The following is a 15755-nucleotide window of genomic DNA, read 5'->3' on the forward strand; positions in this document are numbered from 1 at the left end:
AAGCCAGCTGATTTATTGCTGTCTCTCCTTTGTGCTTTAATTTATTAAGGATTACATTCTAACACAGCAACAGAACATATTTGGAGATGGTCTTAGCTGCTGAATTTATGGCATTGAATGATCTCCACATAACATTATCCAAAGCCTATCTAGCATCTTGTGTTGTATTTTAACTCTACCTAAACATGAAAGATCTGCTTTTTTTGTAAAGTGCCACGTAAATTCACTCTAAGTCCAAATAGTTTTAGAATGTTACCATTTTATGTGAGGAAGTGCCAGGATGGACAAAATCTGTGAAATACAGAATACAGAGATTGATTTAGTAGTGCTAACCTGATTTCAATCTGTTTTTTTATTTCAGGGAATTATCCAAGATGTTATTTTTCCATTGATGTGCTATACAGATGCTGATGAAGAGCTTTGGCAAGAAGATCCATATGAATATATCCGCATGAAATTTGGTGAGCATTTGAAATCTACTCTTGTTAAAAAATGATTCACGCAAAGATGGGGTTTTTATGGGGTGTTTTTGTGGAAACAGAGATGGCTTTAATCCTTAAAAAAAGAGAGAAAAACAGTGTATTAACCAAATAATAGAAGTTAATATAGTTAACTTGGACATAGTGGTGGAAAGGAGAGAGAAGATACAACAGTCAACAATGACACAAGAGTTTGTGCACTTGTAAAAGTATTTCATTTTTACAGTTACAAAGTTTTTATTACAAGTCAAACAGTCCTGGTCTTACTAACAACAACTACATAAATTTAATGTCATTTAAAGGTTATGCTTTACAACAGCTAATATTTCAGGCCCTGGATTTCTTAGGGAGTTTCACCCATGGCACAGTTCAGAGCAGACTTATCCCAGTGGTAAATGACACTTTATGGAGTAAGCCTGGCATTCCAGACTTGTCCCATTTCACCTCCTGTGCTCTGCTACTTTATGTAGGGCTTTACTGTAAGTCCATGCAGCCCTCTGAGGCTGGGGATGGAAAAAAATACTTCAGACTCCCTGAACAAATTCTTCCCTCCCTTAGGAATGTTTATGTGGTTAGAACAAGGAATCTTGAGGGGTTTGGGAGTTTTTATCCCTCAGGTCAGAGGCATACCTGTAAACACTACAGGTATTACACAAGGCTCTTATAATCCACTTCTGCAGAGAAATAAGAAACTGAGCATTTTTTAACCCAATTAATGCTGTGTGCTGGCCTGTAGAGCAAATAACATCTATGTCACAACTTCACTGTTGTTACTTGGTTCTACTGTTACAAAAGATTTATCTTAAAAATAAGAGACATACAGCTTCAAATTAGACATGTAGAGGCAGTGATCGTGAAAAACATGAAACATATGTATCCAACCACGTGTTACTCTTTGGTCTTGGAATATCTGTAGCCAGCAAGCACCATTAACCACCGGAAAGGAAAATTACTGGAGTTTTTTTCATATTAAGTACGTTGGGATCATGAACTGTAGTAAAGGACCAGAATTTGTAACTGTTACAATGTTATTTAACAGATGTATTCGAAGACTTCATTTCTCCAACAACTGCTGCTCAGACATTACTGTTTACATCATGTAGTAAAAGGAAAGAGGTAAGCTGTTCAAGGATTATACTGAAACATCACACTTGCTAAATTCAGTTTATTTGCTGAAAGAGCTATTAATATAAGTTTTACTTTTCTGCTCTCATAGTATGCTAAAATCTGAAATTTCAAATTTATTTTGCACTGGTCTGTTTGTGATTTTTGTATTTGCAAATTCCCCTAGGACCCATCTATCAAGAACACTGTGTGTTTGTAACAAAGACATAAAACATTGCCCAAATTCCAGACTTGGAGCAGACTATTAGATATTTTAGCATTTCAGAACACTGAGAATGGTCTCTGAGATGGCTGATTGGAATACTTTGACTAACCTTACATGTAATGTAGGTCCTGCAGAAGACAATGGGCTTTTGTTATCAAATCCTCACGGAGCCAAATGCTGACCCTCGCAAGAAAGATGGTGCTTTACATATGATTGGTTCTTTGGCTGAAATTCTTCTAAAAGTAAGCATAACGAATCTGGTGGTTCTTTTCATTCTTTTTCGCCCCTCCTATGCTTTCTTTAACATATAGTGTCTTAAAAGAAATGCAAATAGCTCTGAGTTCACAAGTTTCTGAATTGCTGCCAAGGTTTTTTAAGCTGTTGAACTTAATTGTTTTGGGTTTAATGTCAGCTTAATTACTTAATTGCTAAAGTTTTATAGGTCATGTTCGAGTTCAGATTATTGTTTTAAGTTCCTTTAAGGTTCTGTGCTTCTAGTGAGAATTACTACACCATTTCTGTGCTACACTTAATTACATTCCCTTTTTTGTGGAAGGAAGGAACAAAATGCATCCAATGAGAGGCTGTTGATTTAATGAACTCTTTTTGTGTATAGAAGAGAGGAAATAAAATGAAATTAGTGACTTTGCTCAGTTAAAATGGTAGCAAAACAGATGCATGGCTAGGACTTGTATTTGGACCACAGCTCTAAGAAGTTTTCCTGACCACTTTTGCTTTTGATGCCAATGTGCTGCTAATTAAAAAGTGTCTCTTGGGGTGAAAAAATGGCTGGGGGAAAAGTGTCACTATTATAATTGAAAATTTACAAAATCCATGTAGGATCCAAGTTTAATTACTATTACAGGAGATCATTGTTGCATAATTGACTTTAATAAAGGGATAAGTAAAAAGTCTGAGGGTTTTGTTACACTGTTCACACTTTATCATGTGTGACATTTTTTTACTGGGTTAGAAATACATTTTTATATGAAGTTTTAAACTGATGTACTTCTCTATATTTTGGCAGAAAAAGATCTATAAGGATCAGATGGAATATATGTTGCAGAATCATGTGTTCCCTCTCTTCAGCAGTGAGCTGGGTTACATGAGAGCACGGGTAAGGAAGTGTGGCATTTACTGTTGAGATATACTGTCTGTTCCAACTGAAGTATTCAGAAATCTTTAACTTTTTCCCTCTTACAGATGCTCTCCTTTCTGCACCTTTTCCTTAATAAATTGTACACTTATTCAGGGATGAGTACTAGTGTTCATGTGTGATTGTAGACAGCCGCTGTGTAGTTTGGAAATGGCTGCAGCGTTGTGTGCACAGTTTCCCATCTGTGTCTGGTGGTAGGGTCTATGTGTGTTTTGCATATAGGCTGTACTGCTCACACAAAACCTGTGGCCAAAGATGAACCTGAGATCATAGTACTGGTCTAGTGATGTCTGCAGGACGAGCCTCCCACTGACCAGCCTCCACACTCTCAAACATCTTCATCACTAAAAAGTTTTGTAGTATCTTTATTCAACAGGAGTTGTACCTCAGATTCAATGATTTGTGTGGGTTATGGGTATACAAGTAGTTGATAATCCTCTTGGTAGGTTTTGCAGCTCTGAATTTGTTCAATGTGGTGTTTTTCAGGCTTGCTGGGTTCTTCATTATTTCTGTGAAGTCAAATTTAAAAGTGACCAGAATCTCCAGACAGCCTTAGAACTTACAAGACGGTGTCTGATAGATGATAGGGAAATGCCTGTGAAAGTGGAAGCTGCAATAGCTCTTCAAGTTCTTATCAGTAATCAAGAGAAAGGTAGGAGCCCTCTTTCTTACAGCTACAGGGAGCTTTAATGGAATAGGTGTTAACTTTGTGATGTTCAGGCAGGCTTGTTCTCTTCTTCTCTGATATTAATTTCCTTTTTGCAATTGTGACTTGTAATCACTTACTATAATTTTTCAGCTAGAGAAGTTTAAAATTTTCAATAAATAATACAATAAAATACATTTTAACAGTATAAGACATTATGATTATTAAAACATTATAAAGAAGAGCTTCATGGTACAGTAAATCCAGTTTTGTAGCACCTAATAGTTGTATCAGAAATACAGTGGCAATATCTGTCTTGACATATATTCATTCATGTTAAAATTTATTTAAAAAAAAAAAAAAAGCTGTCTTTATTCAGGCAGGTTTTACATGGCTTAGTATTCCTGAAGCTGGCATAAAAGCCACAAAGCAAACAAATTCTCTATTTAATACTTCAGGTCATTTGACAAAGATGTGTATGTACCCATTCCCATTCAATTAACATTTGCATTGATCAGTAATCTTGGATTTTATGAACTCAGACTGCAGAGCTCTGGTTTTCATACTTAATTTTGTTCCTCTTGTTATATATTGCTATTAAATTTTTTTCTGAATGGTAGTATTGCTATAATGATTTATACTACCCATGTTTTTGGCATGTTAATGCTGAAGCACTAAATAAAGTATATATTGAGGTTCTTACACTGATCTATGGATTTTTAAGAATGTTAATTCAAACATTCCACCTTTTTTACAGCTAAAGAATATATTACTCCATTCATTAGACCTGTAATGCAAGCTTTGCTTCATATTATAAGAGAGACTGAAAATGATGATCTTACTAATGTGATTCAGAAGATGATCTGTGAATATAGTGAAGAAGTTACCCCAATTGCAGTAGAAATGACACAGCATTTGGTGAGACTTTATGGTGGCTTGGGAAGATGTTTAATATGGGAAAGATTGGTATTTAAAAATGATAGTTGAGTTTGACCATCAGTGAATAGCTGTTGTTACTGCAGTCTAAGTGCATTGATACAAGTAATTGTCTTCTATTTAAACAGTTTTACACCAAAAGTGGCTTCAAACTTACACCAAGTGGAAATTTCTAAGAACAATTTTAGAAATGTTTGCAAAATCTTTGTATATTTTCTCCTGATAGTGATGATAATGAAATTGGTAGCACACTTTAGATAGTCTCTAAAATGTCACTTATGTTGTCTGGTTTAAAATATTAAATTAAAGAGCAGATTTTTAATGAAAGATTTGGTGTGAAAATAAAGTTGAATCTGCAGGAGGAATTCAGAACTTGAATGTCCATATCTAGCAAGTTGTACTAATGTTTGCACAAGCAGAGGTCAGCTCAGTGCTTCCCTATTCAAGGCCCTTGCCTTGGAGTTAAAACAGAGTTGTTTGCTTGTCTTCTCTGGGAATGCCTGCCAAGTGTTCTGGTCTAGTTCAGCTACTGAGGAAACCTTGTGGCAGAAGAACTTACCAGGAGAAAATGTATTCTTTTGCATGGGACATAATGTCATTTATATGTTTTCATTCATGATAAAGGGCGACAGCTCCAGCAGCTTAACATTCAGATTTTATCATGCTGAAAAATTCTGGAGCAGAGCAGTCACCTGCTATTATCTGTACATGTTTTCTCAGCAGAAGTCCTTCTTAAATTGTGTAGGACGCCAGACTTTCACAACTTAGTGTCATAGTTATGGTTTGTTCTGCTATTACGTGCAGGCAATGACATTTAACCAGGTGATCCAGACTGGTCCAGATGAAGAGGGCAGTGATGACAAAGCAGTGACAGCAATGGGAATCTTGAATACTATCGATACACTTCTCAGTGTAGTTGAAGATCACAAGGAAGTAAGTAAAAATTACTCTAAAGCTGATACGTATGGTCTAAGACACTGTAAGTCCTTTATAGTTGCAGTGTTCCTGGCATTGTTACCTGAAAAACTGTCCTTTTGACCAAAAAGATGTTAAAATAGAAAACAATGAAGTACTTAATCGTGTGGCTGAGTTGCAACAGAGTGGGTCACATTTCTAATGCAATGCATGCAGTAATAGAGTTGCCACAGTATTTCCCATAAGAATCCAGCTTCTTGTTCAAACAGTGGGAGCAATGTGTCTGTAGCAGGTGGAACTCTGTCAGCTCAGCTGGAAACACACATCTGATTTGATGAGGTCTGCCCTTCAAACAAAACAGACAAAGCTTCGCATAGCTCCAAACATTGACTCTGCTGACTGGGTTTGCTCTGTGACAGAATCGATGTGGGTAAACACAGCTCTTGTGGCTGTGCTCAGAGATGGGGCATTTTACCTGCCTCATCTGCCCTGGAGGATTTTCCACTGGGATGAAAACTTCTGTCATTTTGTTTTGTTGTACTGAATGGATTCACTTCTGTCCAGAGTACAGCCAGTTCAAAAGATGCTGTTTCTGGTTAAAATCCTTCTTGACAAAGTCAGCTACTGTCTTTTAATAAATACATTATAATTTTTTTAGTGACTGAAGAGTTCAGTACTAAACTCTACTCTGAGGGCTCTGAAGACTTCACTAGAGAAGCAGCATCATATGAATTCCCAAGGGCAGAGTCCAGTGCTGCCACGCAATAAACCAAGGACCCGATCAGCTCATTTACTTGTTGCTAGAGCTGCTCATCAAGCTTGTCATGTACTTGTTTTTGTCAGCAAATCCTTGCCTTCTAAATTACAAGTCTGTGTAACAATATGCTAGTCCTGAGGAATTCAATTTGAAGATGTTGACCAGTAAACATTTATATTTAGAGACATCTCACACAGGATGACCAGTGTTCCAAGAGATAAGGTATTTAGCAGGTTAGTTTCAAATCCTGTTCTGCATAGCTAAGACCAGAAACTTAACCCTTACTTGTCCCTGTGAGTGCTAGGTGAGTGCCCCCAACAGGTTAATGATGGGTTTGTTAGCTATTCCATGGAATAATAAATACTTATTGGGAACACTGACTGAATCTGTAGGACCAGCATTTAGACCAATGGTCTCCATACCATATGAACATCCTAAGCTAGGTTTGGGAAGGGGTTTGGTATTTGGGGTTTTTTTTGGTTTTAGTTTATTTTCTGGAACAGGAAATACTTCCTGTGATTTCCATAATTTACTCCTTTGATATATAGATTTGTTTACAGTGTTTTAATGGAACTGAACTGGTGCATAGGGTTACTGACAGGATTTTCTTTTTAAAGGATGCCCTGTAATGAGATTCTTCCAATACTCTACAAATGCCTTGTATTGAAAGCTATCTTGCAAATACTTGGCTGAGTGCTGCTCTTACACATTTAGTGCTCTAAAATGTGAGACATTTCTAATTATTTTTAAAAACTATATTGTATATATAGAAACTGCTTTGACAATTTTTAAAATGTGTTTAATTTCAACTCCCAAGTATTGAAAATAGTCATACATCTCCTTTTTTTTTTTTTTTTCTTTTTTTTTCAGATTACCCAGCAGCTGGAAGGGATCTGTTTGCAAGTGATTGGAACAGTTTTGCAGCAGCATGTATTAGGTATCCATACTTCTGCTGGCTTACTTTTAAAAGTGTATGGGATGGGCATTATATTTACCTAGATTCTGTTTGTTTTAGAGTTCTACGAGGAGATCTTTTCCTTGGCTCATAGCCTGACCTGCCAACAGGTTTCTGCACAAATGTGGCAGCTTCTTCCTCTTGTGTTTGAAGTCTTCCAGCAGGATGGTTTTGATTATTTTACTGGTAAGTAATATAAATAAATCAGGAAGCCAGATGGTTTCATGGATGCAGTTTCAGCCATACAATGAATTGCATCATGACTGAAATGTTAGAAAAACACTCAAGTGAGGTTACACATAAAGTATTTTATTTTGCTGTTGCTGCTGCCGGCAGACTTGTTTTGCCAAGGCACCTATGACTTGCACACACTTACCTTGGCAAACATTAAGCAACAACTGTAATTATTAATACACAGATTTCAACCTGATTTTAATAGCATGCAGACAGTACCTAACTGTGATTGTCCTTCTTTTAATACAGATATGATGCCTCTCTTGCATAATTATGTTACTGTTGATACAGATACACTTCTGTCAGACACAAAATATCTTGAAATGATCTACAGTATGTGCAAGAAGGTGAGTAGATTCCTGTGTGGTAACAAAACCTGCCATCTCTGAAGAACTAACAGTGTTAAACTGGGTACTTTTTTCCACAAGAGCTTTTGACATCTGCTCTTTAAAGTATTTTGCTAACATCCTCCAAGATTCCCCAAATTACTAAGTTATTGCAGAGAAATTTAAAGAGATTGCATCAAAATTTCAGATACATGCCTTTGGCAGAAGGGAAAAATAAATCATACACAACAAAAGCAGAATAAACAAACCAGGTTTGGTGCAATACACTTTGTGCATATGAGCATGCAAGACAGATGGCAAAAGGTAGGTGGATTCTTTTGTCTGGGATTTGTAGCCTCACCATGGCCAGGATACCCATGCTGTGTGTGTGCTGAAGGTCTGATACCTGTTAGCTAAACAAGTGGAGTAGGGATGGAAGGTAAAGGGACAGGAATAGGATATTATTTTCCCAAGTTCGTGCCAAGTCTGTGGTGAAAGCTGGGAGCAGAATGCAGTTATTCTGACTCAGTGCAGGCACTTTTGGGCAGGGTTTCTGTATTCTACTGTGTATTACAGGTAGCTGCCAACTGGGCTTTCTCTGTCCAGTCAAAATGCAGAATATGCAGCTTTCCAGAATGTTAGCCCCATGTGAGGAAAGGAATACTTCATTATAAGATGGTGTTAATGTTTTATCATCTCTAACAGTAATCTGTGGGGATTTCAGTTTTCCACTCCTGGATATGGTGTGTGGTGTCTATATAAGAGCTTTGGTGAACTGTGAGCTGTGCTGCCCGTGGTATTTCCTGAGTAATTCTTTGGAAGATGTTTAAATATTATAGTGAATAACTATTTTAGTATTCTATAAATAGTAGTGAATAACTCATGCAAGCCTTTGTTTGAAAACAAGTTGCAACCAGGCCAGTTAGGGTGTTTGTAAATTCTTGGAATGTTAATGTATAAAAAAATTAGTCTGCCACGACCACTCAGTGATTGGTGCTAGCTGAGAACAGCAAATATTTAACACAAGTTTTAGATACTGCATGGTCTTCCACTGGATATTCCGTTTTTCTAAATAAAACTACGAAATTTAATATATTAATACATAGGAAAAGTTTTGTGTATGGAAATGACCCTTTGCAAAATGGCAGCTGATGCTTTTACAGTAACTGTGGTAAGCTCTGCATCCATAGAGTTACTGAATATTTGTACACGTAGGTTAGTTTTGCCCATATTCAGCAGTTTTCAGTCTGTGGTTGTCACACTGAGCCTTTGCTGTAGATTTGGCTGTTCACTGATGGCTGTTGATGCTGGCATTGTTAGAGGGGGTAAATTCATGCCAGCTTTTCAGAGCAAAGCAGTATATAGAGAATAGTCCTTGAGGGGATACCACCACCAGTAATGGCTGTGTTTCAGGTCCTTACAGGAGTTGCTGGAGAAGATGCAGAATGTCATGCAGCAAAGCTGTTAGAAGTAATTATTCTTCAGTGTAAAGGGCGTGGCATTGACCAGGTTGGTAACAACTTTGGTTGCTAAAACTAGTATTTCAAAAAGATTTTATTGTGTAGTATTAATTGATTATGTATCAACATGAGTTTTGTTACAAGCAGTTTGTGTTGTGCAACTGATAATCCTGCCTTATACTTCAGAGTTACTCACTGCAGAAAGTTCCTGCACACTCTGGCTCCAGAGTTTAGGACATTGCAAAACTCTGGTGTTTTCATGAATCTGGAACAGTGCCACCTCAGGAGCATCTTGGTTCCAAAAAGTCAATTTATTGCATTCTAAGAATATTCTAGTGAATATTTAATGAAAATTGTTCAATCTGTCATGCTCATAGCTTTGAAATAAGGAACAATGAAAATGAAGTTCCTAGAATCCGAGTCATTGTAATAGAGAGACCAGGGACTTCATTATGCACGTATGGAAGTTGGAATTTGAGAGATTAATAAGCTGATTTTTTCTGGACTTCCTAGTGTACACATTTCCTCTATTTTCCATTTTTAATAACAAGATTATAGAACCAGAAGTTACATTTGCTGTGCAGGATGACACAAAATCCATGTGATTAAATATTTTCACATTTTCATTTCATCTTTGTATCTGACTTCTGCTGGCTATTAAAAATGACTCCATTTTATGCCATCTGTGTTTATGTGCCAGACTGTTGAAGTACAGAAGGACAAATTTTATTTTTGATCACTGAGTGTGTAATGTTCTCACTATCCAGTGCATACCCTTGTTTGTGGAAGCTGCCTTGGAGAGACTGACCAGAGAAGTTAAAACCAGTGAACTGCGAACCATGTGCCTCCAGGTTGCCATAGCTGCTTTGTATTACAATCCTCATTTACTATTAAATACGTTGGAAAATCTTCGTTTCCCCAATAACGTGGAGCCTGTCACCAATCACTTCATAACACAGTGGCTTAATGACGTGGACTGTTTCCTGGGGTAAGTGTTTCCACTTTTGGAGATCATTCTCTGTGATACACCTGTGTATGACCTGCTTGTAAATCATGACAAAACTTGCAACTTTTTTACTCTTCTGTTTTGTAGACTTCATGATAGAAAGATGTGTGTGCTTGGCTTGTGTGCTCTTATTGATCTGGAGCAAATACCACAGGTTTTAAATCAAGTTGCTGGGCAGATCCTACCAGCTTTTATCCTTTTGTTTAATGGATTGAAAAGAGCATATGCCTGTCATGCAGAGCATGAAAATGACAGCGATGATGATGATGAAGCTGAAGAGGATGAGGAAACAGGTATGGAGATGGAAACTTCGATGTTTTGCATGTTTCATTTTCTTCTCATGGAGATACTCAGTTCCTTTGTGGAATTTCTGAATACCCTAATTCTAAAAATGAAGTGCTGCAGTAGAACACTGGACATCTTTTGACAACTTTGACCACTTTTGACAACTTGATAACTTCTGATTTATTTTCCAGTCCCTCTTAAAACTAACTTCCAGGGCTGAGTTAAATGAGCTCCCCCCTTTCTAGCCTGCACTGTGTTGTTACCACTTCCAGTGCCTGTTTTACATAATTAGCCACATTTCTAAAGAATTGTTCTTGCTGTTCTCAAGATAAACTTTTTTTGTGTGTTGTAATTAACTTAGAGGAGCTGGGGAGTGACGAAGATGACATTGATGAAGATGGTCAAGAATATCTAGAAATTCTAGCAAAACAGGCAGGTGAAGACGGAGATGATGAAGACTGGGAAGAAGATGATGCTGAAGAGACTGCTTTGGAAGGCTATTCCACGATTATTGATGATGAAGACAACCCTATTGATGAATATCAGATATTTAAAACAATTTTTCAGAGTAAGTAGCTGGATTTCCTTTCCTGGCCAACAAGTTACATTTTAACTTTAGTGTACCCTGTTGTAAACTAGAACCTGTCAAAACTTCCAAACAGGCTTTCCAATACGTGCTTGAAGCATTTCTTTCTTTGGAAAGGGGAAGCCGTCATTAAACTTTCAGAGCAGGAGAAGATGCTTGAATGAACTTACTTTGGTAGGGAAGAGGTCAGAAGCTGTAGTAGTGTTTAAGTGTCTTGAATTATGTAACCATAACAGAATATTATTCTGATTAAAATGGCAGTGAGTAAGCTTTGAGTTATAGAACATTCTAATCAATGCTTCCGTTTTGCTTATGTTTTCTTTCTGCTGCAGCAATTCAGAACCGTAACCCTGTGTGGTACCAGGCTTTGACACAGGGCCTTAACGAAGAGCAAAGGAAGCAGCTGCAGGACATAGCGACTCTGGCAGATCAGCGGCGGGCAGCACATGGTATTTGCGCTCCTTTATACCACTAATGGCTCCTTTTGCTCTTTGAATGCCCTGGATGGGCTCAAGAAGCATAATACTAAAAAGCCTATAATTCAAGCCTGATAATGTCTCCATCAAAGCAGGGTTGTTTGAAGTCTCTTAAGATTGTCAGGTAACAAAGCCTCAATGCACAACCTGGATGGCAATACCACAGGTGGGAGGAATGGTAGAAACACTTGGGGAAGTGGCAAAGGAAATAAAAGCATATTTGTCCTCATTGCTTGGATTTGAAAACAATTGATTTGATTATCTGAAGGTAGATGAACTCCAAGTACGTTAACAAACACATTAAGCGGCTGATAAATTATTTCCTAAGATGTGACATAGTCCAGCTGGGATAGACAAGGATTCTGTGGGTAGGAGGATATTAAATTACAAAAGTAGTATCCATCTGTAAAGCCACATCATTAAGCCCATTAAATATATCAGAACATTACAGATAATACAGATTTTTAAATCTGTATTCAGTTCATCTTTTTCTTTTTTCCTAGGTTTTCTCTTTTGAGAATAAGCCAGTATATATCACACTCTAAAGTCAAGACTGAATGTTGAGGGATCAGTCCAGCCTCCTATCCTCTGTCTTATTGAGCAATTGCTATAGATGCTTCAAAACAGAAATTCAGAAATATTTCAATAAAAAGATTGGTAGTAACAATACACATTGAATAAGTGCTTTTTATGAGAGCACAGCCTAAATTACCTCACAAAGCTTGTAAATGTTCAGAATGATCCAGTTTTAATGGTTATAAAATACAGTTTCACTGTGACCCCTGTCAAGCAGTAGATATTATATGATGAAGTTATATACTATTGCATTTTATGGAGATAAAAATGTTTGAAGTATGTGTTTGTTTGTTCGGTTTGTACTGTTTTTTTCAGAGAAGTTGTGAAGTTTAGTTAAAGCAACCAGATCCTTATGGGAAATTCTTGCCTACTGTCAGAGCACACTGATACTACATTTAGGCCACCCACCACACATGGGGACATCCTGTTAGAAGGATTTGAAATACAGTTCTCCCTCACTAATGTAGCTTAGAAGAATTTCCATATGCTGAGAGATCTGTCTTTTGTGGAGCTGTGAGGGATTCTCCCCCCATGCTCCATTAGCCATGGCAACATCTTTCTGGCCTGTTCCCAAAGAACCAGAGCCAAAATGCAGATTTGATAGATAATATGAGCTGTCCTGTATTCCCAGAGAGATTGCAACTGTTTTGATTTAGGAGAAAGCTCTAAGACCAATGTAAGACATTAGTAAGTGTTGTTATCTTGGCCTAGGAATAATACAAACCACCTTCTGCACTGTCTAGACTGTAGCAAAGGTACAACCTAAATTACCAACCTGATTTTCAGTTGTCCATGTATTAGAGCTTGTGAAAACCTCTTATAGTAAAACCTGTCCTACAGCAATGTTTGAAGGATGATAAAACCAGACACCTTAACTATCACTGGTAGTTACAGTGATGGATATGTGGACCTTAGATGTCTAAAGATCTTAAGGTTTGGCTGAAAATGAAAAGTGATGAACTGGATAGTTTTCTCTCAGAATTATGTTTCATGGTCTAGTAACCTAAAATCCAAATTATCTGCTTGGGTAGCAGCATGTGTAAAAAGTCTTTTTCTGGTGCTTCAGTAGCCATTTCTGCTTATATTGTTGAATCGAGATAGGAACACTGAAAATTCAGCCAATATCTACGTACTGCTTTTTTGTATATGTGTTCTGTTACTGATTTGACTGCAAGGTGTGTTGATGTTAACCAGAAAGAATTGTGTGCCTGTTACCAAGTTTATAAGTGCAGCATTCACTCAGGTCCTGTTTCTAAACTAGTCATGTCCAAAAGCTAAAGTTTGGGCTTTTTCAAGTACAAATTCATTTAAGCATGGCTTTAACAATATTGAGAAGTTAAAATAAGTAAATAGTCCATCTGTTCTTTGGGGCCTAGCACATTTCCACGTGTGGGTGCTGATTCCTTTGTTGGGTAACCCCAGGTTAAACCTGTATCTCTGAGAGACTCAAAGTAGTCAGTCACAGAACCTTGGTCTGTCTTCCCCCCTACACACACACTAAAATATCTTCCTTCTGTTTTGTTTTGTTTTGTTTTAGAATCCAAAATGATTGAAAAGCATGGAGGATACAAATTCAATGCTCCAGTTGTGCCAACTTCATTTAATTTTGGAGGCCCTGCCCCAGGAATGAATTGAATTATAACTTTTCCTGCTACTGTGTGATTGTAGTGAAGAGCTTGTGTTCCTCCCAATAGTGGTTCCAGAACTGGTTCATGTTATCTACAACTCACTCTAAACTAATTTATAAATAGATTGGACAAAAGCCCCAGAAGTGGGACCTGATTATACAACCTAATACTGGAAAGCAAACCAGAGGTTTTTTTGAAGATAGGAAGAATCTGAATTTAAAGCTTCAAATGACACACTTTGGAGATCGGAAATCAAGAGGGGATGTCATGAAGGCAGCTTTTCTTTTTCTGAGGAGAAAAACCTAGACATGGGCTGCAGGACTATTTAAAATGTCTCATTTACAGTTCAAGCTAGAAGGCAGACTTAATTTTTACACCTGTGGCAGTATGAGTATTTGCCCAGTTTCTTTCCCTTTTATCGCTACCTACTGGGTGTCTATTCTTTTAATGTAAATAAGATAAGGTAATCAGATAGCCTTACTTAATCTTCATCATTTCCATTTATCAAGAATGTTCATATGTAGAATATTGGACACTTAATGTAGCACTACATAACTGATAAATCTGTAAATTAATTAGCACTTTCATATTGAAACAAGCCTGCTAGCCTATGTACAAAAATAGCAAAATGTTTGCTGTTTATAAAAATAAAGAATAAGGGATGTATTGGGGAAAATAATTTCAAGTTATTAATTTAAAATGAACTAGCAGTTTTGTACCTGGTGACTTTGTGGTGCAGTCACCTCTGGTTGTGACTTGAATTCGGATATGTAAAAAGGGGTTAGTGATATTTCATTGCTGCTAAAGAAAAAATAGCAACACCCTCCGTGTCCTTTGTTTTTTTTAAAGATTTCACTGTACAAGCTAGAAAAGTGAACAAATGTGTACTGTAAGCACAAAGAAAAAGCTATCCTCTCTAAAGCAGGTAAATAAGATGTGAAGTTCTTAAGGTCAGTTGAAGTGTGTGGGTGAAACATCTACATATGCAGTCTGTTAAAAACACAACAGTGTCATTGGCTGATCTGGGCTATGGTATATAAATGCAATTTTTTCCCCAGTTGTGCAAAATATTTTCCAGCTCATGGTAGTGCAGGTGCACTACTCCTGCATTTCATTCCCCCTCTTTTTGCACTTGCAGCATTCGTGTGTGCTGTTGTCTGCCTGATCCAGACAGTGTATTTGAAGTTTTGCCAATCTTTCAGTTTTGAAGCCACAATTTTCTTCCTTCAAAGTTGCTATAGTAACTAGTATTTTAGCTAGAGAGGCAAAATACAGTTCCCTCTGGGACCACTATCAAAACCACTGTATGAAGAAGCCAGCAGGGAGAGGCTGTGAATGGGTTGGCTTTAATGCCCCCTTTTTTTTTTTCTAAAAGCAAAATCCATTGGCGTTTGATCTTGCCTTGAGATCATTGGTGTCAGGTCTTTTAAATCAAATGTTTGGGTTGGTTTTTTTTTTTTTCTTTAGGCTGTTTTTATATAAAAATGTCACCTGCTGTTACAATTGATATTAAACAAGCTACCTTAATTTAATGTAAGCCTCCAAAATTTAAATACAGGTTAAAAATAAACTGAGTTTTTATCTGTAAAAATGAAATGCACATATATATATATTATGATACTCAAAATGCAGTCTTCAGAAAATTGGTTTGTGTGGTGTGGTTTTTTGCATCAGCAGAGTAGCAGGATTTGGTGGTGGTTTGGGGTTTCCTTGCTGAGCTGCCCAGCCCCACGCTCTGCCTTCCACTGGTGCTGGCACTTCTCAGGCAGCAGGAGGGGTTTTCCAGCCCCTCCTCTCGGGCTGCCTTGCTCTGGCAAATGCTTCCCTGTGCTTGGGGTGCCAAGATGGGACACTCACTGAGCCAGCTCTGCAGTGCCACGCTGCCCTACCCCAGTACCAAAGGGACACTTGAGAAGAAAAGCACTCGATGAGAAAAAGCCTAAAAAATGAGGCCTTGGATGGGAATACCCATCCTCGTGGTGGTGTGAGAGCCAGGATAGTTCT

At 37.5% G+C, this 15755-nt stretch overlaps 1 protein-coding gene and 1 non-coding gene across 3 annotated transcripts in view; both read left to right on the forward strand.

Annotated features, from left to right (window-relative positions):
* IPO7 (importin 7) overlaps positions 1 to 15398 on the forward strand; it is a 33934-nt gene extending 18536 nt beyond the window's left edge. The window contains exons 10-25 of one of the 2 annotated variants that reach the window (XM_032111452.1): positions 362 to 461; positions 1519 to 1595; positions 1935 to 2051; positions 2837 to 2926; positions 3452 to 3617; positions 4369 to 4529; positions 5352 to 5480; positions 7090 to 7156; positions 7235 to 7360; positions 7658 to 7755; positions 9148 to 9243; positions 9962 to 10182; positions 10288 to 10493; positions 10847 to 11053; positions 11404 to 11520; positions 13661 to 15398. In XM_032111452.1, the coding sequence (XP_031967343.1) occupies positions 362 to 461; positions 1519 to 1595; positions 1935 to 2051; positions 2837 to 2926; positions 3452 to 3617; positions 4369 to 4529; positions 5352 to 5480; positions 7090 to 7156; positions 7235 to 7360; positions 7658 to 7755; positions 9148 to 9243; positions 9962 to 10182; positions 10288 to 10493; positions 10847 to 11053; positions 11404 to 11520; positions 13661 to 13758 (2076 nt within the window). In that variant the 3' untranslated portion in view covers positions 13759 to 15398. Of the gene's footprint in view, positions 1 to 361; positions 462 to 1518; positions 1596 to 1934; positions 2052 to 2836; positions 2927 to 3451; positions 3618 to 4368; positions 4530 to 5351; positions 5481 to 7089; positions 7157 to 7234; positions 7361 to 7657; positions 7756 to 9147; positions 9244 to 9961; positions 10183 to 10287; positions 10494 to 10846; positions 11054 to 11403; positions 11521 to 12050; positions 12403 to 13660 lie in introns of those variants that run through there. The other variant, XM_032111453.1, reaches the window with a different exon arrangement.
* LOC116446235 lies at positions 3122 to 3303 on the forward strand. The gene has a single exon (XR_004241101.1). It is a non-coding gene; the product is annotated as a small nucleolar RNA SNORA23 (small nucleolar RNA).
* Positions 15399 to 15755: the final 357 nt, after the last annotated feature.

Source organism: Corvus moneduloides, chromosome 6 (assembly GCF_009650955.1).
Source record: "Corvus moneduloides isolate bCorMon1 chromosome 6, bCorMon1.pri, whole genome shotgun sequence".
Taxonomy (NCBI): Eukaryota; Metazoa; Chordata; class Aves; order Passeriformes; family Corvidae; genus Corvus; species Corvus moneduloides.